The 27,901-nt window shown below is 35.0% G+C and overlaps 1 protein-coding gene across 1 annotated transcript; it reads left to right on the top strand.

Annotated features, from left to right (window-relative positions):
- Positions 1-27,746, top strand: LOC123524624 (uncharacterized). Its single transcript, XM_053538686.1, has 10 exons — positions 1-398; positions 8,249-8,302; positions 11,762-11,933; positions 16,804-16,896; positions 21,109-21,150; positions 21,959-22,069; positions 22,638-22,810; positions 23,175-23,325; positions 25,258-25,314; positions 25,811-27,746. The coding sequence occupies exons 1-10, from the start codon at positions 198-200 to the stop codon at positions 25,828-25,830; spliced, it is 1,074 nt and encodes a 357-aa protein (XP_053394661.1). The 5' UTR covers positions 1-197; the 3' UTR covers positions 25,831-27,746.
- Positions 27,747-27,901: the final 155 nt, after the last annotated feature.

The following is a 27,901-nucleotide window of genomic DNA, read 5'->3' on the forward strand; positions in this document are numbered from 1 at the left end:
ATGTCGGAAATTATATATCCTTGTGTCTCGCGATTGACAGCAGAGTAAAAAAGCTAGATAAGGTTTAAGCTGTATATTTTGTCATAATATAATATCAAAGCAGATATAGTGTATATGCAAATTGAATATACCTGTCGTTGTGTTGTTTCGATATATTATAATTTGCAACGTTTTCTGAAAATTATTAGAAGAAATAAATGAGGAACAATCGCGCATCATATGTTAGAGTGGAGTTTGACCAAACAGAAGAGATAGTTACTTTACAAGAGGAGTTAAACGGACCAGAAGAGGCAGTCGCTCTACAAGAGGAGTTAGATGGACCAGAAAGGGCAGTAACCGTACAAGAAGAACGAAACAGTGCTGTAAACAGCAATGAACAGCTAGTAGAAAATAACATTGTATGTACCTGTTGTTTTAATATGTGTTTAAATGCTTGCTTCCATGTTGTATTTGTGCTGTGCTGTTGAATAAATCAAAAATTTAAATAACACGAGGACATTGGAAATTTCTAATACCATGCTGTTATATTATTATTAGTTTTGTCCTTCAAAATTTTGCAGTACTTCAATATATATATATATGTCTTTGCACTTTAGGCAAAATAAAATGTAATCGTTTATTATAAGTACAGATACATATGCCTTCCTGTGTAATCTAAAATATCAGGCCAGAAAACCATCAAGGTTTAGAGTCCTTGTACTGGATTTACGATATGATGCTTTTGTCATTTACATAGTGGGACACTGTGTACAATCAACTGGTACAGGCCATTGTAGCACCGAAGACTGACTTCACAATTTACAAGTTAACCTAGATATAGAGGACAAATTATTAGCTAGAATAATTTATATGCGGTTGAAACTCGATTGCTTTAGCTCGCTTATCTCAAAAATCTGGCTGTCTGGAAGAAACTTTCCTGTATCATTTTAGTAGAATGTATGTGAATGCTATCATCTTGACAAGTTACATTACCGAGAGACTGTGGCGTATCAAAGAGCTGTAAATCACAATTTTCTCTGATCAATATGTGGTATAATACTATGTAAAATTTTGGTAAGAATTTTTTTAAAAATGTTTCACAGGGTTATTCAGGTATTTCTTCAAGAAAACAATCTATTATTTATTTATTTACTATATTAATGAAATGAAACAGAAAGAGGTTGCGGTATCCGGTATATGACTATCTTTGGAGTCCTTAAAATCGCAATGTATGAGGTCGCGTAAACATATTACAAATTGGTTCATAAAACGCAGTAATATAGTGTCCGTCACCGGTATGTAGAAAATCATTTGCAGTTCTAAGTGCTTTACGAATTAACATAACTTAGTAGTGGAGCCAAGTCTCAAACTCAATATTTGGCTATATGATAAAGTGATACAATATAGAAATTTCGATGTAGCAATGATGAAAATGCTTAAGTTTCTTATGAAGGTCTCAGCTCTTTTCCGTCTTTGTCAGATCAGGGGACAAATATTTGATAAAAGCAACTTGTGCCTGATTTGACTTACTAGTCCTGATATGAAAAACCGTAGGTTTAGATTGCACAATTAAACAGTTTTTGTCTTTATACAATTATAATGAATAACCTAACATGTATGGTTTGTGTTAGGGGATGTAGTGCAAAATTTTGAAAAGTTTGTTTTCTTAGAAATCAAATAGTAAAACGGATTTAAACTAATTTTTTTTGCCAGTTTAAAGGTACCATATTCTACAATACTTTAATTTTAACTGTATTGATGGGTAGTCATAGAACTTTCAGCATACTCGAATGTACCACGATTCATGCCAAAGTGCAAAAAGATCACCCTTGGCCACCTGGCTTCTCTGATAAATACAAAGGTGATAATAGATCAAGCCCAAAATTGGATAGCATGATAAATGCAGGATAATAAGTAAAACACTTTTATTCACTACCCCCTGTTGCCACCACAGAGAACAACATTACATGGTATCTCATAATTGCTGAGGTATTGTCAAATCAGTGCTCATGGCGATTTCTTTGTAAAATGTAGCGGCATTATCAGGAAAAAGGTTGATCTAACACTGATGATCTAACACTGATGATCTAACACTGGTATGGAAATTCATTTGAAAAGTTTGCCGTCGGCATAAAGAATATCCGCCAACGACGCCCCCTCGTAGACTTACTAAGCCGCCATTTTATTTCCTCGTTGCTATGAGAAACACCAGGTGTTGACGACGACCTACGAGTCGTCCGATACCACAGCCTGAATGTAGAATAATCACTGTCAAATGAAACAGTGAAACATAACCTTTTTTTGTTGAACGATTCTCATTATTTAAAAGAGGAAATATTTCTTTACTATAATAAGAAGTCCATAAAACATGTACATTAAAACATATTCAAGCGAATCAGTAAATAAATACGATAGAACTATGCCTAATGGTACTAAATATTGCACAAAATTCTGCACAAAATGTTTATTCTGTTATGTTAAGAAAAGTACAAAGATCACAATGCCATTATAATACTGTGAAATCATTTAATTTCGTGGGCATGAAATTTCGTTGTTTTGGTCAAAACGGCAATTTCATGGGGATATGAATTCGTGGATTTCAACTTTTGAACATAAAATGAATGGGAAATTTACTTGTTCGTTGGGATTAAATTTCGTGGATTGACTCAACCACGAAATCCACGAAAATTAGTCCCCCACGAATATTAATGATTTCACAGTAAGGCAAATTAACAAGCAAAGTGCAAGAAACGGTCGCACAACAATAAATGGAAATATTTAAAATATGTCATTTGAAGCTGGTTGCAGACGCTTATATTTGAACAAAACAAATAAAGGCTTTTATTTATTTCTTTCCTAAATGGAATATTTCATATTTGTAGAAATATTGCAAGTACGCATTTGAACGTTTGAACTCTTTCGCATTTTCTTTATTTAACTTTTTTACTAGTTACACATATAAATTGAATAGTTAAGAAACATTAATTTGCAGCGGATTGCAACACCTGCATCACTTCCGGTGGGGAATGAAAACCAGTCGCAAAAATATTAGCCGGTTAATTATCTTGTTAGAGAATTGTTTCAATTTAGGCCAACTGTTATCATCAATAACTCCGATATGTAATCAACAAATAGCTAGTGGATCTCAAAACTATTGGTTCATTTTGCAAACAGCAAAAGGTAAGATCATACCGGATGTACTCTAAAGAAGACATCTTAGTGCAAAGGCATATTGTACTTTTTGCCAACATATCTTTATATTTTTGTTTTGACCTTAGAAAGAACTTGAGCACTACCCCTGAGCACAATGTCATTATATTAACGTACAGTACTAACCTGTAAAAGCTGTGTTGCTTTGCCTGTTTGCTATACTGACCATATTCTCTTGTCAAACGGACATGTCATTGTGCTAACTTACAGTTTAACTTGTTTAAAGCTGTGTTATTTTGTCTGTTTGCTATACGTCTTGTCTACTGACCCATGTAGTACATCAACGGCATCCATTATTTAATATACAGTATTAACTTGTTATAAAGCTGTGTTTTTTGCCGTTTGCTAAACTGTCTTGTCTAATGACCATATTATCTTGTCACACAGACATGTCATTGTGTTTACATACTGTATTAACTTGTTTAAAGCTGTGTTATTTTGTCTGTTTGCTATACTGTCTTGTCTACTGACCATAGTATCTTGTCAAACGGACATGCCATTGTGTTAACAGTATTAACTTGTTTAAAGCTGTGTTATTTTGTCTGTTTGCTATACTGTCTTGTCTAATGACCATAGTATCTTGTCAAACGGACATGCCATTGTGTTAATACAGTATTAACTTGTTTAAAGCTGTGTTATTTTGTCTGTTTGCTATACTGTCTTGTCTACTGACCATAGTATCTTGTCAAACGGACATGCCATTGTGTTAACAGTATTAACTTGTTAAAAGCTGTGTTATTTTGTCTGTTTGCTATATTGTCTTGTCTACTGACCATAGTATCTTGTCAAACGGACATACCATTGTGTTAACTTACAGTATTAACTTGTTTAAAGCAGCATGCCTCCAGATCGTTCGACAAAAAAAAAATATTTATTTATAGATATTTTGAAATAAATGCTATATTTCTTAAGAAGGCTTTAAAACTTAATTACTGACAAACTTTACGTTACGGACACACATGAGAATTTGCTGTTTTTACTACTTTTTACAATGAAAATCGAAAAGCGTTTGTCACGCTTTTACTCCATATAGATCTAAACTGTCTCGATTATAAATATCTATATTTTGAAGTCATTATTCACTACTTCAGCTATAGCGCTATTGGTTACGACGACGGAAAAATGTGTTTAATGCCGCGGCGGTCCGGGGTTCAATTCCCGACGCGGTCATCTTTTTTCTTGATTTGGAATTTTAAAAATATTTTAGAAACAAAAATTCATATTCTAATGTTTTAAATAAGACCAAACTTCAATTTGAAAGAAAGATTATTTTTTAGCCAAATCTGGAGGCCTATTGCTTTAAAACTGTGTTATTTTGTCCGTTTGCTATACTGTCTTGTCTACTGACCATATTATATTGTAAACATAATGGCATGTCCGTTTGACAAGATACTATGGTCAGTAGACAAGACAGTATAGCAAACGGACAAAATAACACGTTCGATTATTAAAAAAAAGAAAAGAACGTTTGCAGGTTATAAGAAAACGCATGTGTTTAAGTTATCTTAGATAATAGCTTTGAGATAAAGATCTATATATTCAAACCGGGAAGTATTAAATATAGAACCTTGAAAATCCGTAATAAATACAGGATTCAATTTTAGTGGCGCACATTAAGATTTATGAAATTTTTCATAAGTAACTGTAAATTTAAAGTAAAGATTTTATGACATGCATGTACACTCTTAAGTGTGTTTTATACATAGAAAAACGTTAGTCACGCAACAGAAATTTGATGAAACATGATTAACTAAGATAATTGTCATACCCGATCCTCTCAGCTATCTTTTTTAAAAATGAAATTTCTACTGACTGCATCCTCCAATAGCATGTTTGAATTATCTAAACTGGAGAATATCCTGGTACAATTTTTATTCTCGTATTGATTTCAAAGAGTGTGATAAATGTAAGTGCATGTGCGATTGTTATTACATTTTTATTATCTCTCCTGGGCGATATGATTGGTAGAAATTCAAATGAAATATATCTTATTGTAGCTTCGCACATGCACTTTACAACATTACAATATATTTAGAAATTAGAAATTGGAATGGTGAGAAACATTGCACTAAACCTACTGCTAGAAACGGATATTTCTTATAAATAATGATTTACATATGTACGAAGAAAATTTAGCGGTTTCTGACCCGACTTTGGGACCGAATATTATTGCTTGCAATTTACGCTAGGATGGTCAAAGATGACCAAGCCCACACTTACTTTATTGAAATAAGAGAATAACGCTGTCCAACGGTCCTCTCCCTTTCAGTTGTCGATTTTCTATGGTGAATTTTCAAACACATTTGAGCCACGCCATGAGAAAACCAACATAGTGCGTTTGCGACCAGCATAGATCCAGACCAGCCTGCGCATCCGCGCAGTCTGGTCAGGATCCATGCTGTTCGCTTTCAAAGCCTATTACAATTAGAGAAACTGTTAGCGAACAGCATGGATCCTGACCAGACTGCGCGGATACGCAGGCTGGTCTGGATCCATGCTGGTCGCAAAGCCACTATGTTGGTTTTCACATGGCGTAGCTCATTTGTATCTTTAAAACGCACACGCGCGTCTCACGTGCATTTGATTGGTTTAGAAATACAAATGAAAGGTATGATATTGTTATGTGTCACATGCACTTTCCAACCATACTTAGCCTTTTAGAAATATGACCTTGAACAGGTGTGCCAAAACGCATATTTGTTCATATTTTATAGACATAAATTTCAACATAGATTAATTTTAAGGTTTTGTCCTTTTTTACGAAAATAAGTACAAAGTAATGATTAAACAACAACAACAGAAAAACAAACTTGCAATGTACATACACTTCTTTGATATAACGAACAAAGATTTAATAGACAAATGCCGGACAAGGTTCACAAAATTTCCCATGTCAACAGCCCAGTACTGGTGCAATATCATACATTTTTGTATTTCACTAGAATGCTATTGATCGTTTATCTACATACTTATTTAAAGAAAATTGCTTAATTAAAAGAAAAGCCACGATACAGTGGATAAAAGAGTTTTTAGTGAAATGATATATTCTGAAATATGCAATGTTCACAGGCAGTAATTCGCTGAGGTGCTTTTTGCAACTGTTAAGACCCATTACTACTCAGCAGTTCCTGTTTCTCCAACTGAGGAACGCACAATTAATCATGTGCTTCCTTTACCGCGTGATATTACCTTAGCGCTTTTTTTTCCATAAGAGCTGGATATATATACTACCACGACTACTAAGATTCTACATACCTCGGATGTCTCTATCTAACAGAGTTACTGGGATTTGAAATTAAAATGGTATTTACTTGATTTGTAAGGGTAGATACATTATTATAACTTTTTGTTACAGCATTATAATTATGTGTTATATGTATTACCTGCAGCGGAATATTGAAACATGCGTAATACTATTTAAGTATTGACCGGCATTTTTATTGACGTTATTTAATTGCACATGTGTTTCGTGCATTTTGAGTAAATATGAAATGATCTTGTAAATATCTTTTAGTGTAGTATAGATTATCGCTGAAATTTGAGAAAACATTGCGATATGCTTTGTGTAGAACAGTGAATAGATCATCACCTCAGGTGCTCATCACTGGATAACTGCATTAACCCTTATCCAGCCACATTTCTATAATGAACTTATCCATCTTTCTATTTGGACAGTACAATTAACCGTTAAAAGGGGTGCATACCAAAAAAGATACTGACTGAATGGCGAACAGTGAAGATCATGATCAGACTGCATGCTGCATGAATGTGCAGGCTGATCATGATCTACATTGGTCACAAAGGCAGAATCAGGCGTGTCCAGCATGATAAGTGTTAACATAAATAAAGACTTAGGTGACGGGGTGAGGATTGTTTGCCGCTCAGTCCGATAGTTGTAGGTTCGTTCCCAACCGGAGTCATGATCACATCGTCTCATTTGACACCATTACTGGATTTTCCACGAAGCGGACTCAAAAGTGATTAAAATAAGCGCATAGCTTTCATTTTAATCGCACTGAAATGAATTAGTGTAGACAGTGAAAATTATCAATTACAATATCGCAGATAAATGTGTGAAATTTAGTTATTACCTTTTGAAAGACGTAACATTATTAATGTGTTTGTTGTTTGTAAGATCAAAGTTACTTACACCAGTACTGGAGGCTACGCCACTCGTAAAATCGTTACAGTTGGTGCTACACAAAAAGAGATTTCGATCTTACATTGAAAAAAGAAAGAAAACAAACATATATCTTTAAAGAATTAAATTGTTCATAATACATTATTTTGATTCATGTCTTTCACTTCACTGTCTATGTTAGGATGAGTTTTACATTATTATGTTAGAGGACCATATGTTAGACTGGCCATAGCCAAATATATTACCCCGGTATCCTCTTTAAATAAAGATGATATCATTATTATTATTATTATTATAAAGACGAGTGATACCGTAGAGAGATGTTAAATGTGCGTCTGGAAATGTTACAAATTTTAGACTAATTATAAGCATAAAGTCAATATTTAAAGATTTTCCTCCAGACATGCTTCGTGTTTTTGTTCACACAAATACAGGTTACCTAATCGCTCTTTAACAGCACGGGTCAAGTGTTTCATATGTTTAAATTTCTGAGAAAAAAAACCCATAAAAATGTGATCTACGAGACAACTAATAAAAGGCCGAAGATAAATATGCCAAGTTGTGAAATATATTTTATCTGCTTGAAGAATAGACAAGTAGATTAAATTTACAGGTTAAATAGCTTAGGCAGTTTATAAATGATATGGTAATAAGCAAAAATTTGATTGAATTGATTTCTCTTATCATGCTGGAAACGATTGATTCTGCCTTTCGCGACCAGTGTAGATCATGATCAGACTGCATATCCGTGCAGTCTGATCAACATCTGCACTATTCGCCATTCAGTCAGTATCTTTTTGGTAAGCACACCTATTAACAGTTAATGGTACTGTCCAAATTGAAAGATGGATAAGTTCGTTACAGAAATTTAGCAGGATATAGTTTAAAGAAAATGCTATTATGTTTATATTCTTACAGGAGGAAAATCTGACAAGAACAAACTCAAATTGCCGACGTACTTGTAATATATTGGTAGGTGTATTTCTTATATTGTAGAGTTTTACAATCAAAGCAGTTGATTAGACTTCACGAGTTTTTTTTTTGTATATAGAAAATTGGAATATCTATGCTTCAAAACTATTCATCTTAATACTTTAATCATGCACCAGATTATGTTTAACCTTTAGCATGCTAGATAAATTGTCGTCTGCTGGAAATGTCGTCTGCTAAAATTGTAAAGTTCATTCAATTTGCTCCAAAATTGGAAGAAATATTGTCAGATGGGAAAAACAGCTTGGAACCTGATCGGCGTCTGATCTGGTTCCAAGCTGTTTGCAAAGGCTGTTAAATTCGCCTGCAGCAGGCTAAGGGTTGAGAATCATGGCATGTATCACATCTCTTGTAAGGTCATAACACATTGTTTTTTTGGTGCGAAGTCTTTTTCAGAGACTTCATTTTTTTCTGTCTTAACGATTCAAGTTTATTTTATTTTATTGTTCGATCACTTTTCAGTATGATAAGACAATACTTCAGTGACCACCACAAAGACATTAAACAACAGTCTAAATAACAAAACTATATCTTAGTTGAAAAAAAAAACCCTCAAATTTCCACGAAATTGAAATTAATTACTGACGTTATAAAAAAACCTTGTAGTATCACACTCTTTTATTATTATGGATACAGAGTTACAATGGTTTGAAAAGAAAAAAAATATTCGCCCACACCGAGTGTGTCGCTTTGTTGCTAGTGTTCTGTATTGTCCCTACTGGATATATAATATCCCTTTTCAGTTTTATCTTACTGAAGAACGCAATTGTTTTGAGTTTACAGATATGAACTTTAAATGTCAGAGATGTATGAACGATTGCATTTTAAGTTGTTTTATCTTAAAAGCGGAAAATTTCAACAAAATATCCCAGTTTATTTCTGCGTATCAAATAATAACTGTTTTAGATAATTTTTTTACTTCTTATTTGGTAACCTTGAATTTCCGGCTCAGTTTGTGCGTAAATTGTTTAAGAGGACATTTAGTACATTTAGATTTAGTGTTGTTATATTTTCTGGTCCTTGCACTAAGTGTTATTATATTTTGTGGTCCTTGCACTAAGTGTTGTTATATTTTCTGGTCCTTGCACTAAGTGTTGTTATATTCTCTATTCTCTGGTCCTTGCACTAAGTGTTGTTATATTCTCTTGTCCTTGCACTAAGTGTTGTTATATTTTCTGGTCCTTGCACTAAGTGTTGTTATATTCTCTATTCTCTGGTCCTTGCACTAAGTGTTGTTATATTCTCTTGTCCTTGCACTAAGTGTTGTTATATTTTCTGGTCCTTGCACTAAGTGTTGTTATATTCTCTGGTCCTTGCACTAAGTGTTGTTATATTTTCTGGTCCTTGCACTAAGTGTTCTTTTATTTTGCGGTCCTTGCACTAAGTGTTGTTATATTTTCTGGTCCTTGCACCAAGTGTTGTTATATTTTGTGGTCCTTCGGGATCATATGAAAAACGTTCAATTTTACTATCATAGTAGAATTCCACTTAAGCAGGTGCTAGTTAGTATGAGGGGCGTTGCATATATTTCAGTACCTCTCACGAACAGTTTCTGTCATACCGAATCTTCAATTATGCTGCTTTGTTGCGTTCTATGCTGCCAAGGGATTTTTTTTAAAGCTGTTATCTGATCAAATGATAATACAAGAGGGCCATGATGGTCCTATATCGCTCACCTGTTATCACTGCACTTGAGGACAAGAAGGTCCTCAGAAAAAATATCTAAGTCCAAAGGACCGTAACAACAAAGGGAAGAAATTTAACCAAAAAGAAAAAAAAATTCTTACAAGGTACAGATATGTAAAAAACACCTAAAAATTGGAGGTACCATCCATGTTGTACCACAGAAAAGTGGTCTCGGTTTTTCCCTACGGCCAATAATAAAAAAGTTACTAAATATAAGCTATTTATAGTAACGTAAAAGGAAAGTAATTAAAAAAAATTATTGTAAGTGAACAAAAGAAGGATCAGCCAAATAAATCTGTTGACATAAATGAAATTTCAGAACAGTATCTTCATTAATTACGGAGATATACCCATTTTAATTTGAAATAAAGGGAGGTAATTTGACATAAAATCAGTCCATAGTTATCTACCCTGATTGGCTCAGTCCAACTAATGACAATAATGAAATTTCAAATAAGTCCTATAAGAACTTACTGAAATAAATCCATTTTGATTACAATCAGGGGAGGTAATCAGGTATAAAATAACTCTGAACCTACGCTTGGATCTGATTTGTCATAGAATCCAAGAATTATTGTTGTTGAAGTTATTTTGGAAGTTTGTATCCAATTAAACCATAAAAGAAGTCTCTATATGGCTGCAAAAGCCAAAATAGCCAATTTTGGACCTTTAAGGGGCCATAACTCTGGAACCCATTTTGAAATCTGGCCAGTTCAAGAAAGGAACCAAGATCTTGTGGTGATACAAGTTGTGTGCAAGTTTGGTTAAAATCGAATCATAAATGAAGCTGCTATTGTGCAGACAAGGTCAAAATAGCTAATTTTGGCCCTTTCAGAGGTCATAACTCTGGAACCCATTAAAGGATCTGGCCGGTTCAACTAAGGAATCAAGATCTTATGGTGACACAAGTTTTGTGCAAGTTTGATTAAATTCAAATCATAAATGAAGCTGCTATTGTGCAGACAAGGTCAAAATAGCTAATTCTGGCCCTTTCATGGGCCATAACTCTGGAACCCATAAAGGAATCTCGCCAGTTCAAGAAAGGAACCAAGATCTTATTGTGATACAAGTTGTGTGCAAGTTTGGTTAAAATCAAATCATAAATGAAGCTGCTATTATGCAGACAAGGTCAAAATAGCTAATTCTGGCCCTTTCAAGGGCCATAACTCTGGAACCCGTAACGGAATCTGGCCAGTTCAAGAAAGGAACCAAGATCCTATGGTGATACAAGTTGTGTGCCAGTTTGGTAAAAATCAAATCATAAATAAAGCTGCTATTGTGCAGACAAGGTCAAAATAGCTAATTTTGGCCCTTTTAGGGGCCATAACTCTGGAACCCATAATGGGATCTGGCCAGTTCAAGAAAGGAATCGAGATCTTATGGTGATACAAGTTGTGTACAAGTTTGGTTAAAATAAAATCATAAATGAAACCACTATCGTGCAGACAAGAAATTGTTGACGCACGGACGCACGCACGGACGGACTGACGACGGACGACGGACGAAGGGTGATCACAAAAGCTCACCTTGTCACTATGTGACAGGTGAGCTAAAAAAACACATTTATAATATTTTCAAATAAAAAGTGAAAAAAGAAATGTATTGAATTTATCCGTGCACGTTCTTCGATTTACATGACAGGGCGAACGCTGTCGGTCGCCATTATCGCCATTTGCGATTATTTTATTTAAATGGCGAATATTATTTTTTAATTTGGCGACCTCATACTCAAAAGAGTACATTTTTTTATTTCAGAAAAGGTGTTTTGTCGTTGTTTTAGTAGCGGCGTTAGTCATTGTTATAATAGTACTTCTGGCAGAGCGAAATCGGGAACACCCAGAGTGGTCACCTGGACCACAAGCATCCAGGTCACCTGGACCACAAGCGTCCAGGTTAAGTAGTTACTTAGACGCCGATGACAGGATAGGTAACTGCTTCATTTTTATACATGTCTTCTTATAATATAACTGCCTTAATACAGGTATACATATTTCAAAGTTACACTGGGCCTCAAATATTAACATGTACTATATATAGATTATGTAAGCAAAAATTTGACAAGATATATGTATTAAAGCCCTGCTCCGCGGCTATTCATATTCTTTTGTGTGTATGCAACCCAGAATTACAATAGGTAACAGTTAACGGCCACGTGCCACGCTTAAGCACGCAAAACCACAGGTATTTCATAAAGAATTTTATACAAGATAGACTATCTGACAGGCGTCACTGTTTATAGACAGGATTTTCATGCTTTTCAGTGACAATTCAAGGTTAAAAGGTAGGACGGGAGCAGGGCTTTAACGGTTTGAAATAATACACACTTGATACATTTATAGCTAAACACAGTCTAAATGTGTATTATCACTGGAAACTGGAAGTTTTTAACAAAGGACTGTTACTTCATGACATTTAATTATGAATGTGACATTAAATACACAATCAATTTATATATATATATAATAAAGTTAAATACATTTGGTGAGAATTTGCTACATTTGAAGTATCAAAAGATATAATAGTAAAAAGATGGGCATTGAATATATTTCAATGTTCATAGCATTACCTCTCTTATCTTATTTTATATTTTTACATCAATGTTTATGCTTTACAGTTTGCGTTTGCAATATAGTCTGCCAATATATTGAGAAAATGTTACTTCTGATGGCATTTTTTGTTAATGCTCGGATATTAGTATAAAAGTGTTCCTTAGGATCGAACATGAAAGTTAAAAGGGGCTGTCGCCTTCTAGGGTTCCTAATTACAGTACAATGGGGTCAAAGGTCAAATAATTGCACTTACAAATAAACTATGCCGCTATGCATTCGTTTTATTTTCATATACCATCTAAATTACTTTAAATATTGTGTCTCAACGCCATTTTGTATTTTGTAAATAAAACTGATGAAAATATATAAAATATATATATCTGGGAAAAGTGGCATACGATGGCAAAGTGTGTTTTACTTGACATGTTTGCTAATTTTTATATGTGGATGAACTAGAGAAATATTTTTGAAACTGTCGTATCCAAGGGTTATTTCAATGTAATTTCAAGGTCACAGACATGTCAAGGTCAAAACTGAACTTTTAAAAAGGACTTCTATGTTATTAAAGGTAGCAAAATGGTGCGTATATTAACAATATACTCAAGAACTTTTCTAACTCCACACCTGTTTTTTCCCTTTATTGCCAAATTTTGACAGATTTGAATGAATGTTTTACACAATTTTAAATGATTATTCTATTATAATATAACATAAAAAACGATCATAGCCTGATGGAAATTCATTTAATTGTAAGGGTAACAATAAGGTAACCCTTAAATTAAAAGTCACATTAGTAAATTCCAAATCACAGTTGTACACTTTGATCCTATTAATTCAATGATATTAAAATTATTATATTCTGAATGTTCAACTCTGTTTAGTTGTAATGGAACGTCTGTTAATATTTTCAATATGTACATATTAATTTTTTTATCAGGTTTGTGACATCATTAATAACACCAAATTAATGACAAAATTGTTTAATCCCGCAGATGACAGTACTTGCCGCATACAGACCAGCACCAAGTTACATTCATTCAGTAACATTTTTTTTTTTTGGTAGGTGGGCGGGGGTACCTTATTTAAACTGTCATGGCACAACGAATGTACGAACAATTGATATCGTTGTTATGTTTATTTAATTCAACTGGTCATTAAACAATGTGTCCAATTTTCATTCAAATCTGTCAAAAAAAAAACCCAACAAAAGTCAGGTGTGCAGTTAGAAAAATTGTTGAGCAAATGATTACAAAATCACACTGCAATGCATTTCTTGCATTTCAGGCAGCAATAGAACTTGAATTTAAGCTTTGAACTAACTATGAAAAGAATATTTACATATTGTACACCTTCTGAGAAATGTGTGCGAAAGAGAAAATATGATAGGTTTTGAAGAAGAAGACTAAAGCGGAAAATGAATTACATATAAATATATAGAATTCTCACGTAAATAGTTAAAATCACTTTACTGTCATGTATACAAACAACTATTTTTAGCTCAATCAGCAGAGCGCAGATCTATGGGTCATGAGTTCAATCCCCGGGAGAGGTGAATGTTCTCCATGACGATTTGATAATAGACATTGTCAGGAGTGATTTCGTCCTCCACTTTCTGAATCATTTAGATGTTGGCAGTTACTTGCAGGGAAAAGGCTACTACTTGTAGAGACTCTAGAAACACTGATTAAGTTAATTGACCGCCGTTACATGACTGAAATAATGTTGCAAGTAACATTTATAATATTATATGGAATCCTTCTCCAGCCCCTAAAGAAATGATTTCAAATATGCCGATGAGTCATTATATGATATATGTTTATGTTAATTTGTCCTGTCCACGTGACGATGGTTAAATAGAATAACTGAAATATTGGTCAGAGCATAGGTTTACACAGTACATGTACGGTAATAAACTAATCAGAACAGATCTGTAGGATTTCAACTAGTTAATCTATACACTATTCCCTTGATTTACTGTAATATTCCTTTTGTTGCTATAAGTCAGGCACTTATCATCATATTTTAGATATTTCAAATTAAATAGCACATTTCAAGAACTAGATTTTCTATTACCGAAGCTCTTAATGCGATATTTGCATCATTTAATCCTAAAAATTCACCACGCTATTTCTGTTTCGATCTTTTTTATCTTTGGCTTTGCTTCTACACTCTCACTTCCTATTCAAACCAAAGTTAAAAAAAGAATCAGATCGTAACAATTTACAGATCTGAAACATGGTTTCAGACAGGATGTCCTTGATAAAATTGTGAAAACAAAGCTTGTGTCTTGACACTGAAACATTAGTCATTCAGATGTTTTACAAATAAAATTGTAAATTAAAGATATAAAAACATCAGAAGATTGCTTTCATAGAATTTTTTATAATGGTAACATTCAGGCTCGTTCAGTGATACACTGAAGTTATACATTCCAATATTTTCATGATTACTGACATATGATGGTTCAGCTAATCAAAATGATGTAATATGGCGGTTCGATAGTTACCAAGAGATATAAAATGCGTAAAAATAACTTCCTGCAGGATGAGAAGAGCATGAAGAAGATATCTGAAATTAAAAATGATGGATTTATAATAAACAAATAATGCCGATTGATAAATTATGTCAGACTAACCCGTCTATAGCTTGTGAAGTGTTATGGAATTCATTCATTTTTTTTATATAAGGGTAAGAAGTTATTTCTATATAAGGGTAGTTCATTCTAACATTCCGCACTGAATTTAGCTGAAAATATATTTATTTTTACAAGTTTAAGGCTACAATAGCATTAGCTCACAACTGTTTATATTATATCATCAGTAGATTCCTTCGTGATACATTGGTAAGTTTGCTCCACACGGTTCTATCACCAAACAATCACTTGGAAATCTAAAGGTGTTGTAACAGGAAAACAAACATGCTTTACCCCTATATTCACAGTCATAAAGATCAAACTAATAACATTCGATATACTATCGAATTCACTGACAATTATCAAGCCTTTTGGAAGTTATGACATCTAAAGAACCAACATAAACAAATATTTACAAAATTGTAGATATTGAAACACTTGAATAGCGGTTACAAGTTCTTATAATAGCGTAATGCCAATGTGCAAGGAATAATTGTTAAGCTGATTCAAAAATATGAAAAGGACCATTTTTCATGCTGATGCACATGCGTAAACTAATGGAATAGAGTTTTGATTGACAGCATGGACAGTTTTAGATAATGCTTGAGAGAATTTTCACATTTCATTTTATCTCACAAACAGACGTAATCAAACCGAGTTTGCTATTTTTATGTTCTTGAGTTCTATGCCTCCGAATGAATCATTAGATCTGTCAACAGTTTAGTACAGTCAAACTATTTTCGCTAGAGCTTGATAGGACAAGCAACATGTGTTCGAGATAACAGTAGTACAAGCCAACGTGAAGTATACATTATATAAACCTGACACCGAGTTCGAGCGAGCGAAAGTAGTAATTGAATAATCCGAATTCGAGCAAACGAAGTTTGACTGTGCTAGTCTTTATAAAATACGCGCCATAGATTTTTTCTACCTGTACTGTTCATACGCACATTCATACAGGTAACCAACCAGCCATTATGGAAATTGTTAGCCAGAAAACGGAAATTTTAGAAGCATGAGAAAGATAACTTCCATAAATGAACAAAATATTAGAACGTACGAAAGTTTAAGCTCATTCTATAGAAATAACCTTAGTCGTTTTGAATTTTGCCAGTCTCAAATGCAATAAATCTATTTGAAGTAATTTATTTTACTTCTGAGATTCATAATTATTACCGAAAAATTACAAGTTTGTATTAAAATGTAGCAAAAATTGCAAATATTTGAAGTTTATAACAAAAAATGCACTTACTGACCTTTGACCTTGTGCTGTGACCTTACTATGACCCTTAGAAGGCGACAGCCCCCTGAAAAGTTTCCAATTTTTATAAAGTTAACAATGAACATGGCTGTCGGGCATTAACAAAAAATGCCATCAAAGCCATTTTCTAGGCCTCTTTTTTCGATATATAGGCAGACTAATATGACTTCTTCTCGGCGATATATGACCATTTTGTGTCGATTCGCCGTAAAACCCAACTCACTCACTCACTTATTTTATTGATACAATCCAGTCTTAAACGATAACTTGTTTTTTAAATTTATTCGATTTGAGTGATATCTAAATATTACACAGAAATGGAGAATGTAGCATTAAATTGCCCGTTTTATTTCAGATGATTCATATTTACGTATAAGTACAGAGAATAGTTCGTGTGTAGGACCTTCCTGTGTAATCTGTAAAGCAGACGTTATGCCTTATCTCGAACGTGAGTGTCCTTCATCGATTTTCTTCAAATTAATTATGACGTCATTTGAATGGGTTATTAGTCCCTTACTGGTTGAAACCCGGTCTCGGGGACTATAGGATTGCGCTTTTTCGGCCGTCCGTCCGTTCGTCCGTCGGTCTGTCCGAGCAAACGAGAGAACATTTGTTGGGTACTAAGGACTATAGGTAACGGTAAATTCTATTCATTCCGTAATGCTTGTTGGTACTTTATATAACAAAGGAATGCCCAATAAAAGTCCGTTCGTATACGTCCGTCCGTCAATTCGTCCGGTGCGCAATTTCATGACTGGTCCATAACACTGTTATTCATCAATGGATTTTCATTTTACTTGGCACAAATGTTTCCCATGATGAGACGACGTGTCATGCGCAATACCCAGACCCCTGGGTCAAAAGGTCAGAGTCACACTTCGAAGTCAAAGATCAATAAGTTTTTATCCTGTCCGGTCTGTAACTCAATAATCCATGAAGGGACTTTTAATTATACTTAGCACAAATGTACTGCATAATAAGACGATGTGTCATGCACAATATTCAGACCCCTAGCTTAAATGCCAAGGTCACACTTGGCATTAAACGTTAATATGGCATGATCAGGGTCTGTTTCGTGTCCGGCCCAGAACTTTGTCATCCACCAAAGAATTACAATATTACTTGGCATAAACCTTCCCTATTATCAGACGACGTGTCATGCGCAACACCCAGAACCACAATTCAAAGGTCAATGCCACACTTGGAGATCAAAGGTCAGTACGTTTTAATCCTGTCCAGTCCATAACTTTGTCCGGCAAAACAAGATTTAAATGTAAGTTGGCACAAATATTCGCTCGGATGAAACGACGTGTCACGCGCAAAATCCGGACCCTTAGCTTGAAGGTCAAGGTCATACTTGGAGGTCAAAGGTAAACAGCGCTCTTTTTCCTTTCCGGTCTGTTACTCGACAATTTAGGAAGGGATTTCAAAATTAATTTGTACAAATGTACCACATGATTAGATGACATATCAGGCACAACACCCAGACCCCTAGCTCAAAAATCAAGGCCACTCTTGAAAGTCAAATGTCAAGAGGGTTTTTATCCTGTCCGGGCTGTAACTCGACAATCCTTAAAGGGATTTTAATATTCCTTGGCACAAATGTTCCCCATAATAAGATGACGTGTCATGCGCAACACCCAGAACGCTATCTCAAAGGTCAAAGTCACACTTAGAGGTCCATGTCAGTAGGTTTTTTTTTCTGTCCGGTCCATAACTCTATCATTCATTGAAAGATTTCAATATTCCGTGGCACAAGTGTTCCCCATAATAAGACAACATGTCTTGCGTAACACCCATATCCTTTACTCAAAGGTCAAGGTCACAATCGGAGGTCAAAGGTCAGTAGGTTTTTTTTCCCTGTGTGGTCCATAACTCAGTCGTACATAAAGGGATTATAATATTACTTGACAAATGTTTCCATAATGAAACAATGTGTTGTGCGCAATACCCAGACCCCTAGCTCGAAGGTCAAGGTCACAACTGAAGGTCAGAACTCAACATTGATCTTTTCCTGTCTAGTCTGTAAATTATTTTACTGTAAGCAAATGTGACATACGCACATTTTTTTTTAAAATGTATATTTACTTCAGAATCTCCCTTGCTTATTGATGATTATTTCTTACAGTTTTTCTTATACTTTCCCACAATGTCAAAGTGAAATGTTATCAAAATTGAAATTAAATACTTTTTTTTTATTTATAGATATAATAAGCAATTAATAACTGTAGAGTTTTATATAAGCAAATTTTAATCCAAATGTTATGACATATTGTATATATAGTACAATACTGTTTTAGATTTATTCGACCTGGCGGGGCGGAGTTTCGAGACGGTCCACTGCATTATTGTGCAAGATATGTAGTACATGTAACCAATGAGGCGTTGAGTTTAAGTCGTGGTTATGGAATTAAACAATTATGTTGCTCTACCTATTTTGCTGTTGTTTTTTTTAGATTACCATTATTTGCATATCCGCCCCGCCAGGTTGAATAAAACGCACTATATCATATCATTATATTATACTGCAGTAGAGAAAATTAGTTGCCTTCCAGTAGGGGACTTTGTATTGCATGGCAATACTTCGTTCACTTGTTTGATCTTTTCTTGAAATAGTAACGGAACAATAGTGTATCAAGACGCTTTCTTTTTATATTTTTGTAAGAGTTAATTCATGAAATTCAATTAACACTTTTATGAACAAAATGTTATGAATGAAATGATACGAGTATAACTTAACTTACGTCTGTTCATCTAATAATACAAATTATAGTATTTACGTTACTGATAACATTTTTATACGCCCGTTTGAAAAACGGGACGTATTATGGGAACGCCCCTGGCGGGCGGATGGGCGGTTGGGCGGGCGGGCGGCGTCCACAGACCTTGTCCGGAGCATATCTTCTACATGCATGGAGGGATTTTGATGAAACTTGGCACAGTTGTTCACCATCATGAGACGGAGTGTCATGCGCAAGAACCAGGTCCCTAGGTCTAAGGTCAAGGTCACACTTAGAGGTCAAAGGTCAAATTCAAGAATGACTTTGTCCGGAGCATATCTTCTTCATGCATGGAGGGATTTTGATGAAAGTTGGCACAATTGTTCATCATTATGAGACGGAGTGTCATGCGCAAAAACCAGGTCCCTAGGTCTAAGGTCAAGGTCACACTTAGAGGTCAAAGGATACAAGAATGAAAAATTCAAGAATGACTTTGTCCGGAGCATATCTTCTTCATGCATGGAATGATTTTGATGTAGCTTGGCACAGTTGTTCATCATAATGAGAGGGAGTGTCATGCGCAAGAACCAGGTTCCTAGGTCTAAGGTCAAGGTCACACTTAGAGGTCAAAGGATACAAGAATGAAAACTTTGTCCGGAGCATATCTTCTTCATGCATGAAAGGACTTTGATGTAGCTTGGCAAAATTGTTCACCATCATGAGACGGAGTGTCATGCGCAAGAACCAGGTCCCTAGGGGTAAGGTCAAGGTCACACTTAGAGGTCAAGGATACAAGAATGAAAACTTTGTCCGGAGCATTTCTTCTTCATGCATTGAGGGATTTTGATACAACTTGGCACAAATGTTCACAAGCATGAGACGGAGTGTCGTGCGCAAGAACCAGGTCCCTCGGTCTAAGGTCAAGGTCACACTTAAAGGTCAAAGGTCAGATACAAGAATGACTTTGTCCGGAGCATTTCTTCTTCATGCATGGAGGGATTTTGATGTAACTTGGCACAATTGTACACCATCATGAGACGGAGTGTCATGCACTGGTCCCTTCTTTTGAATTACTTCCCTTTGCTGTTACTATAAATAGCTTATATTGTAACTTTTTCATTACAAGTCGTAGGGAAAAATCGAGACCACTTTTCTGTAGTACAACATGCATGTTACATCCAATTCTGAGGTGTATTTTGAGCTATCTCTACCTGGTAAGGATTTTTGTGCGGACTTGTAATTTTTTTTTTTTCGATTTTTTTTTTCTTTAAAGATTAACTTCCCTTAGTTGTTACTATAAATAACTTACATTGTAACTTTTTTTATAATTGACCGTAGGGAAAAACCAAGACCACTTTTCTGTGGTACAACATTGATGTTACTTTCAAATTTTGGGTGTATTTTAAGGTATCTCTACCTGGTAAGGATTTTTTTTGTGGACTTAGAAAAATAAAAGAATTACAATAATTTCTAAAAAAAACAACATTGTAAACAACTAGAAAATTAAAATTCCATTTGCAAATACAGGTGCTAGTGTAAACAAATTTGCTGTGACGGGCGTATATTGTGACATTCTGGCACCCTTGTTCATAGTGTTTTCCAGTCAAAGGCTTAAACTCGTAGAATATTTGAAACAACAACAACAACAACAAAAAACAACTTTTTTTTTCTAACGGTTTTGTCAGTTAAAAGCATTGTAATGTGGACAATTTTACTGTTAGGCAGACTTTCACTCTCTTTATATACTTGACGTCATGACTGTAACCCAATAATTTATTTTAAACTAAACCAGATATCTGCAATGGCTCTTCAGATATCTTGTATCGTGAACAAAATGACCTGTACGTCTCAGAAGTGTATAAAGTTATAAAACCTCGAAATGTTCATGCAAACAGTGCATTTTGCCTCTACACTTAAGAAAAGTCTTTCTGCACTTTCAGCGGGAGATTGTGCCAGATCTCATGCAAATGTCAAGAATGGTAGTAAGTATATATTTAGTTAAAATAAAACATAGAACAATGTCACACTTATTAGTCACAAAGTGCGTTCTTTTTTTTTGATTCAACGTGTTTAAATATATTGTTTTAATCGTTGGGTTTGCTTTGTCTTTATATAATGCTGTTTAACAGTCAGTTTAGTTTAGAAACTTTTATAGGCAATCCAAATATGAGCCGCGCCATGAGAAAACCATCTTAGTGGGTATGCGACCAGCATGGATCCAGACCAGCCTGCGCATCCGCGCAGTCTGGTCAGGATCCATGCTGTTCGCTAACAGTTTCTCCAATTCCAATAGGCTTTAAAAGCGAACAGCATGGAGCCTGACCAGACTGCGCGGATGCGCAGGCTGGTCTGGATCCATGCTGGTCGCAAACCCATTATGTTGGTTTTCTCATGGCACGGCTCATATGTGACTATATCTTCTTCATACGTACATGTAGATGGTCAACTGAAAGCGTTTATTAATCAACAAACAATGCAAAAGTCAGGTATATCCTGAAAATTGAAGAAATATTGTACTTCATGTACGAAAAAAAATGAGAGTTTGTTTGCAGGTATTTTGAAACTTCAGTGTCTCATTAAAATGTTCAGAAATGTCTGGTATGTTATGTGCCTTTGGGCTCCACTCGGCGGCGGAAAAAGCCTTACTATGTTCGGATCAAACTACATGCCATCTTAACAATAAGCCCAAGTAAATTTATATGTAAATACGTGCATCGATATTAACATTAATATTATTCAATGTGTGAATAATTCAAACATAGTTATCGTTTCATTATAATCATATTTCAGGCTGTTTTCTATGCGGACAAAAATGCTTGAAATTACAGGACTTGCTAAACAAAGTGAAACAAAAAGGGACACATGTGATGTGTCGGGGGCAACCACCAGTAGAATTAAATTGTAGGTATTTATAGTCAGTGAAAATGCAGTAACTGTTGTTCTTTTTATTGGGATTCCCTCGCAATTGCCAAGTATAATTTCCCTAGGTCGTGGAGATGGGGAAGGGGTATCTATGTAAAGATTGTTCCAAACATTTTATGAAAAATGCTTTGCTTCTGCACTAACTTAGAAAGTCTGAATTCAACAATGGTTGAACCAATCTTTTTAAAATAAAGATGAGTCAGTAACTAAGAAAGGCATTTTCGAATGAAATGAACAATTTTCTATTACGGAATATTGATGGCGGTTTAAAAAAGTTTAAAACCACATTATTTTCATCTTTTGAGGCTTTAAGAATCTTGGAATTCAGAATATTTCCGTAAAGAATGTTCAAAGGGGTTCTTACCCCAAAAGATACTGACTGAATGGCGAACAGTGTAGATCTTGATCAGACTGCACGGATGTGCAGGCTGATCATGATCTACACTGGTCACAAAGAAAACAACAATCTTGTCCAGCATGTTAAGCAGTTACATCTAGAGTTATATCTACATGAAGGTCAATGGATACATCTTTCTTGGTATCACAGGTTGTGTACTCTCTATTATGGGAAACCACTCTAACTATTGCGGAGAAGGAGGACAATATCTCTGCTACCAGGAGGCAGTACACGCCCATCATAACCAGTCAGTAAACGAACCTGTATGTTGGTGTCCGTCTGGAAATATGTCAGAACACTGTAATAAACCGTATACTGAAGAGGTAAGAATTCTTTCACTCATAAACGTTTATATTGTATATGATGTAAGTTTTATTCGTGAAAGTCGTGTGCATCAATCAGCGCAGATAGCAAAGAAAATGAATTAAAATAATCATAATAACAAAATGGATGGTTATGACAATGAAACAACGACTCGAGTATGGTTAATAATTCAGATACCGAGAGACACTATTTTCACTCCCTGTACGTTGGTCGTCGTGACAACGCCGTTTGTCATAGACGTGGTTGCCTTATCTGAATGCAAACGTTAATTGTTCGCAATTTTATGATACTAACCTTGGCTACCTGCCAACCAAAACTGCTGGCAACAACGATTTTTATGTCAAGTTTCATTCCTTATTTTAGGCTCGATGTAGATGTTTTAAATCTTCACGGAAGTTTTGTGGCCAAGAGGAAATTACACAATGTGATAAGGTAAAAACAAGCTGGAAGACGTGTCATATGAATAGAACAGAATTGGGTGAACAATACAACTGTCTTTGTGATAAATCAACAGGTAATTGCTCTTCCTAATATAGTACCTAATTTTTATTTGCCATAAACTTCATTCTTATATGCTTGTTTCTGTTAAAACACGCTTACGCCAAAATGACGTCACGTTAACGTGCGGTGACGATAAAGTTTTTGTTGCGACCAAGAAAGAGTGCTACTATATTTTATCTACTGTTTTATAATAAGAGCATATTAGAATCGAAATAATGTATAGAAAAATCGTGTTTTACTTAAATTAATACACTCAAATCGGTTATACGTCCCCAGAATAATTCACTCGGGCTGTGCCCTCGTGAAATTAATCCGCGGACGTATAACCTATTTTCGTGCATTAATAACATTAAAACACGGTTTTTCTATACATTATTTCCTAATTAAAATATATCCTGTTATTTGATCAATGATAGGTAGGAAACTAGTGATTCCTAATAAATAAATAAAGTCTGTAAAAAGCAAACATCGAAATATAAACAAGACATTTACTCTTTTGAAAAACATGAGGGGGGAATTAATCGCATTAACATTGCCATACGTTTTTTTTTTGACTGACTTGCGTTCTAATTATGCTTCCGAATCAATCTGACTAAAGTTCATCTCCTATTACGCTACGCTTAGGATCTGAGAACGAGCTATTGATAGCCTCGTTCTGACGACCCTTTCGCTAGCCAGTCAGAGCTTAACTTACAACATTTTGCAATTGTATTTTGTGATATTGTGATTTGATGTCGTAATGTGTCAGATAGCCGGTTAGCTCAGTCGGTAGACCACTTGCTCTGTAAGCGAGGGGTCCCGGGCTCTAGCCCTGGAATGACTGCACATTTTTCTTACTCTTTGACATTCGAACAAGTCGTCTACTTGGTTCAAATAAAAATAGCTTTGCGAAAATAAAAATAGCAATACTGGAAATCCAAAATATACAAAAGACGAATGTGAATGGGTCATTCTCAGATCTTCGTTTAGAAGATCAAGTACTTTAGTCAGATTGGCTTCCGAAATGATCTTCTCATGGATATTATTCTGATAACGTTGTAATCAAATTAGAGTATTTGAATATATGCCGAGAGGTTAAGGCCGGTGACTTCAAATCACTTGCACCGACCGTTGAAATCTTCATGCGCTGGCTTACGGAAGCTAGGTGGTTCTACCCAGGAGCCCGCCTGTGGTGAAATAATGCACGGAGGGGCACCTGGGGTCTTCCTCCACCATCAAAGCTGGAAAGTCGCCATATGACTTAAACCCAACAAAAATTATAAAATAAATATATACAGCAATTACAGAAATTGCCACTATAAGGAAATCCCGTTTCGATGGCATGCTTGTATTTTCAAACAAATGACAAATAAGCAGTTTCTTCATTTAGTAGAAAAACAATTCAATCATTTCTCATGTTTTGTAGATTTTTTTTAATATGAATATATGTAAGTGCTACATTTAAAACGGGTGAAAGATTCGATTATGGATTAACGCCACGTTTTATTTAAGAAATAACCAAGGCCTTCGAGTGGTTTATCTTCTAATTAACCACGGTTCTGAGTTCAGATGCGTAGGAATTGAACCACGAGGGCGTTAGCCCGATTTGTTAAATACTAAAGCATCTGAACGATGATCCGTGTTAAATTAGACGATAAATCAAAAGAAGGCCTTGATTGTTTTCATTCTGACATGCTCATTGACATATTTTAATAAATATCATGCTGGACTTCATTTACCTGAGGAGTAACGTATCGGACGCCATGCGGCAATTTTACGTCATAATTGACGTCATAATGCTCTCTTACCGGTCCTCGCGTCAACCGTTGTTTATCGCAGGATATACAGGGCTTGATTTCCTTCTTTGTTTAACTGGAAATCAAATCGAGTCATGTTAGGAATATGTGTTTAACATATTGCAGGCTATTATAAATGTTTTACAAAATTCAGAACCTTTATATTTTAGATAATAGATCTAGTGACCATCTCGTGCGGTGTTCACTCTCAGATTCAAATCCTAATAGTAAGTATACTTTGTAAATTTGCTTTACATACTTTTTTCTTGCTTTTGGTCGTGTTTTCATGTTAGTGTACTTTATTAAATTTGGTCCTCTTCTAAACATTTTCCTTACAAATACCAATTTCTCTTTGAAACTTGTTCACAGATGTTGTACATAAGTATGATTGAATTAATATGTATGTATGTATGTGGGCACAGTATAGATATGTTACTTAGTTACGGTAAGCTTGTGAGACACAATGGCGCCTTAGCAACAATGATAACGGATAGGTGGATAACGCATTATCTTACTGGTTGATTGACAGGTCGGTTCTATGCATTATGATAACAGTTTACATATTTAGCTAAGTTAAAAAGAAAGCAGTGAGGATCTTCTAGAATTAACTAAATATTCAATTATAGAACATCTTTAACTAATACAACTAAGTGAAAGACAGTATTATGATAATCATGACGCCCTATTCCTTACTGTAGTGATAGAAGAAAATATCTATTATAGGTACGTATGCTTTTGACTGAAGGAGATGAAATGGAAGGCTTTGAAAACGTAGTGTATGTATGAAACATAGCAGCCTGTGTGTAGATGTACTTGATAAAAAAACGCCAAGATATGCTACAAAGGGAGTGAACCTATTTTCTTGGACAATAACAGCTAATAAATGTCAATATTTATGAAGTCCACTAAAGAGTAAAATAATATTCCCTCCAAACAAATTTTTGAGTCGTTACAAATAGGAAGAAAGGACCTTAAAACACTGATAGTCACAGATGAAATCGTTCGTGTTTACTTTGGAATGTGATTCTGTGAATTTATATGGCCAATGTTTAAGTAAACTTCACACATGACTGTTACAAAGAAGGAATATCGTTTTTGTATTATTCTGCAAGAGAATGCCAATTTGGCAACATGGCATATCTATCCAAATAAATGCTAAAAGTAATGAAAAAGATTTATGGGGCGTGGAAAATAAATACGAAGACATGTTCATATAGCAAATAAATAAAAGAAAATTTAGATACATTGCTACATGTGGCAACCCATTTATTAACAGTATTGATATACTGACAGTCAAACATTGCGTATAATGAGCTTTTGTTTTGAGTTTCAAATAATTTAACCTTTTCCCTGCTAAATTTCTAAAATGGACTGGCCCATCGTTAAATTCGGGCCATACCACTTATTATTCAAAGGGGTGTTCAATGAAAATTTACTGACTGAATTGCGAACAGTGCAGTCCATGATCAGCACGGTCGCAAAGGCAAACTCAATTGCCGCCAGCAGGCTAAAGGTTAAGTCATCATTTTGTATGCTTATCATTTTGCTATTACCAAGGTACGGCGACATAATTATTTTTTATGAAGAAGTAGATTGGTTGCTGCCACTGCTGCTTCTATTAAAGCGTTATACAAATGTACCATGTATTATGTAATGTCGGCAATAGAATTGTTTATCAAAAGTTTGGTATAACCTGGATATGTTTATGTTGGCAAATGAGCCGCGCCATGAGAAAACCAACATAGTGGCTTTGCGACCAGCATGGATCTAGACCAGCCTGCGCATCCGCGCAGTCTTGTCAGGATCCATGATGTTCGCTTTCAAAGCCTATTACAATTAGAGAAACCATTAGCGAACAGCATGGATCCTGACCAGACTGCGCGGATGCGCAGGCTGGTCTGGATCCATGCTGGTCGCAAAGCCACTATGTTGGTTTTCTCATGGCGCGACTCAAATGTTGTTCAGTAGGGAACAGAAGTCGTCACATAACTCTATACCAGGCAAACATAGTGAGTGATTTCCTACTTAGATCCATTTTTGTTGCATGGCACATGAAATTTTCAAATAGGTTTGATAATTGACGAGGTTTTATGCAAAGCTTGTCGTACCGACGGAAGCAAACGGCGTGAGATTTGGTTGTATACATATAGTGTGTCCCTTTTATTTCTTCTACGGGTATTCTTTAATCAAATAAAGAAAGCATTCTTATTGCAAGAATAGTCCTTTTTCATAAACTCCCAACAGAAAAATAAGATAATGATATCAGTCTGATATCAAAAGATTGTTTTTTTGCTTGACCACTAGTGTTTCTTCGGTGTCGTTAAAGTGAAGGTAAGTTTTTTTTAACGCAGGCACTAGATATCTTTGTGTAATACGTTTATATTGTCATTAGCTTTAGCAGGTTTTAGCAGTTTATACTACGTAAACGGAAAACTAACTGTATTACTTGTTTTTGAAAAGAAAGCAAAATTATCAAAGATTTCATTTTTACTTGTTCTTTAGATATAGATGATAAAATGTGGCGTAGCTGCATTATGCATGTAAGTAGCATGTGGAAGTAATGAGCTGTAAGTGTATTCGATATTGCTTTGTTTACGCTATTGCACCATGAACTTGAAATAAAATGATAGCTGAGATTTCAGACAACATTTTACAATTTTACAATACACTTCACCATTTATCAGAACTGTGTTTGTTTCATTTTCAATGTCACCGTGGGTATTAATACTGTGACACTCAAAATGATGTTTATAACTTCCTCAGTCATTGAAAAGCGGCATTGTTGTTATTTTTAGTCATGATGATATGAAATGT

Source organism: Mercenaria mercenaria, chromosome 3 (assembly GCF_021730395.1).
Source record: "Mercenaria mercenaria strain notata chromosome 3, MADL_Memer_1, whole genome shotgun sequence".
Lineage (NCBI taxonomy): Eukaryota > Metazoa > Mollusca > Bivalvia > Venerida > Veneridae > Mercenaria > Mercenaria mercenaria.

Bases quoted from the DNA above. Each gene is read 5' to 3' on its own strand.
- LOC123524624 (XM_053538686.1), top strand. From the start codon at position 198: ATGAGGAACAATCGCGCATCATATGTTAGAGTGGAGTTTGACCAAACA. The intron at 8,303-11,761 runs GTAGGTGTATTT...TTTTTATTTCAG, and splicing joins GACGTACTTGTAATATATTG to AAAAGGTGTTTTGTCGTTGT. The intron at 23,326-25,257 runs GTAATTGCTCTT...TTTATATTTTAG, and splicing joins TCTTTGTGATAAATCAACAG to ATAATAGATCTAGTGACCAT.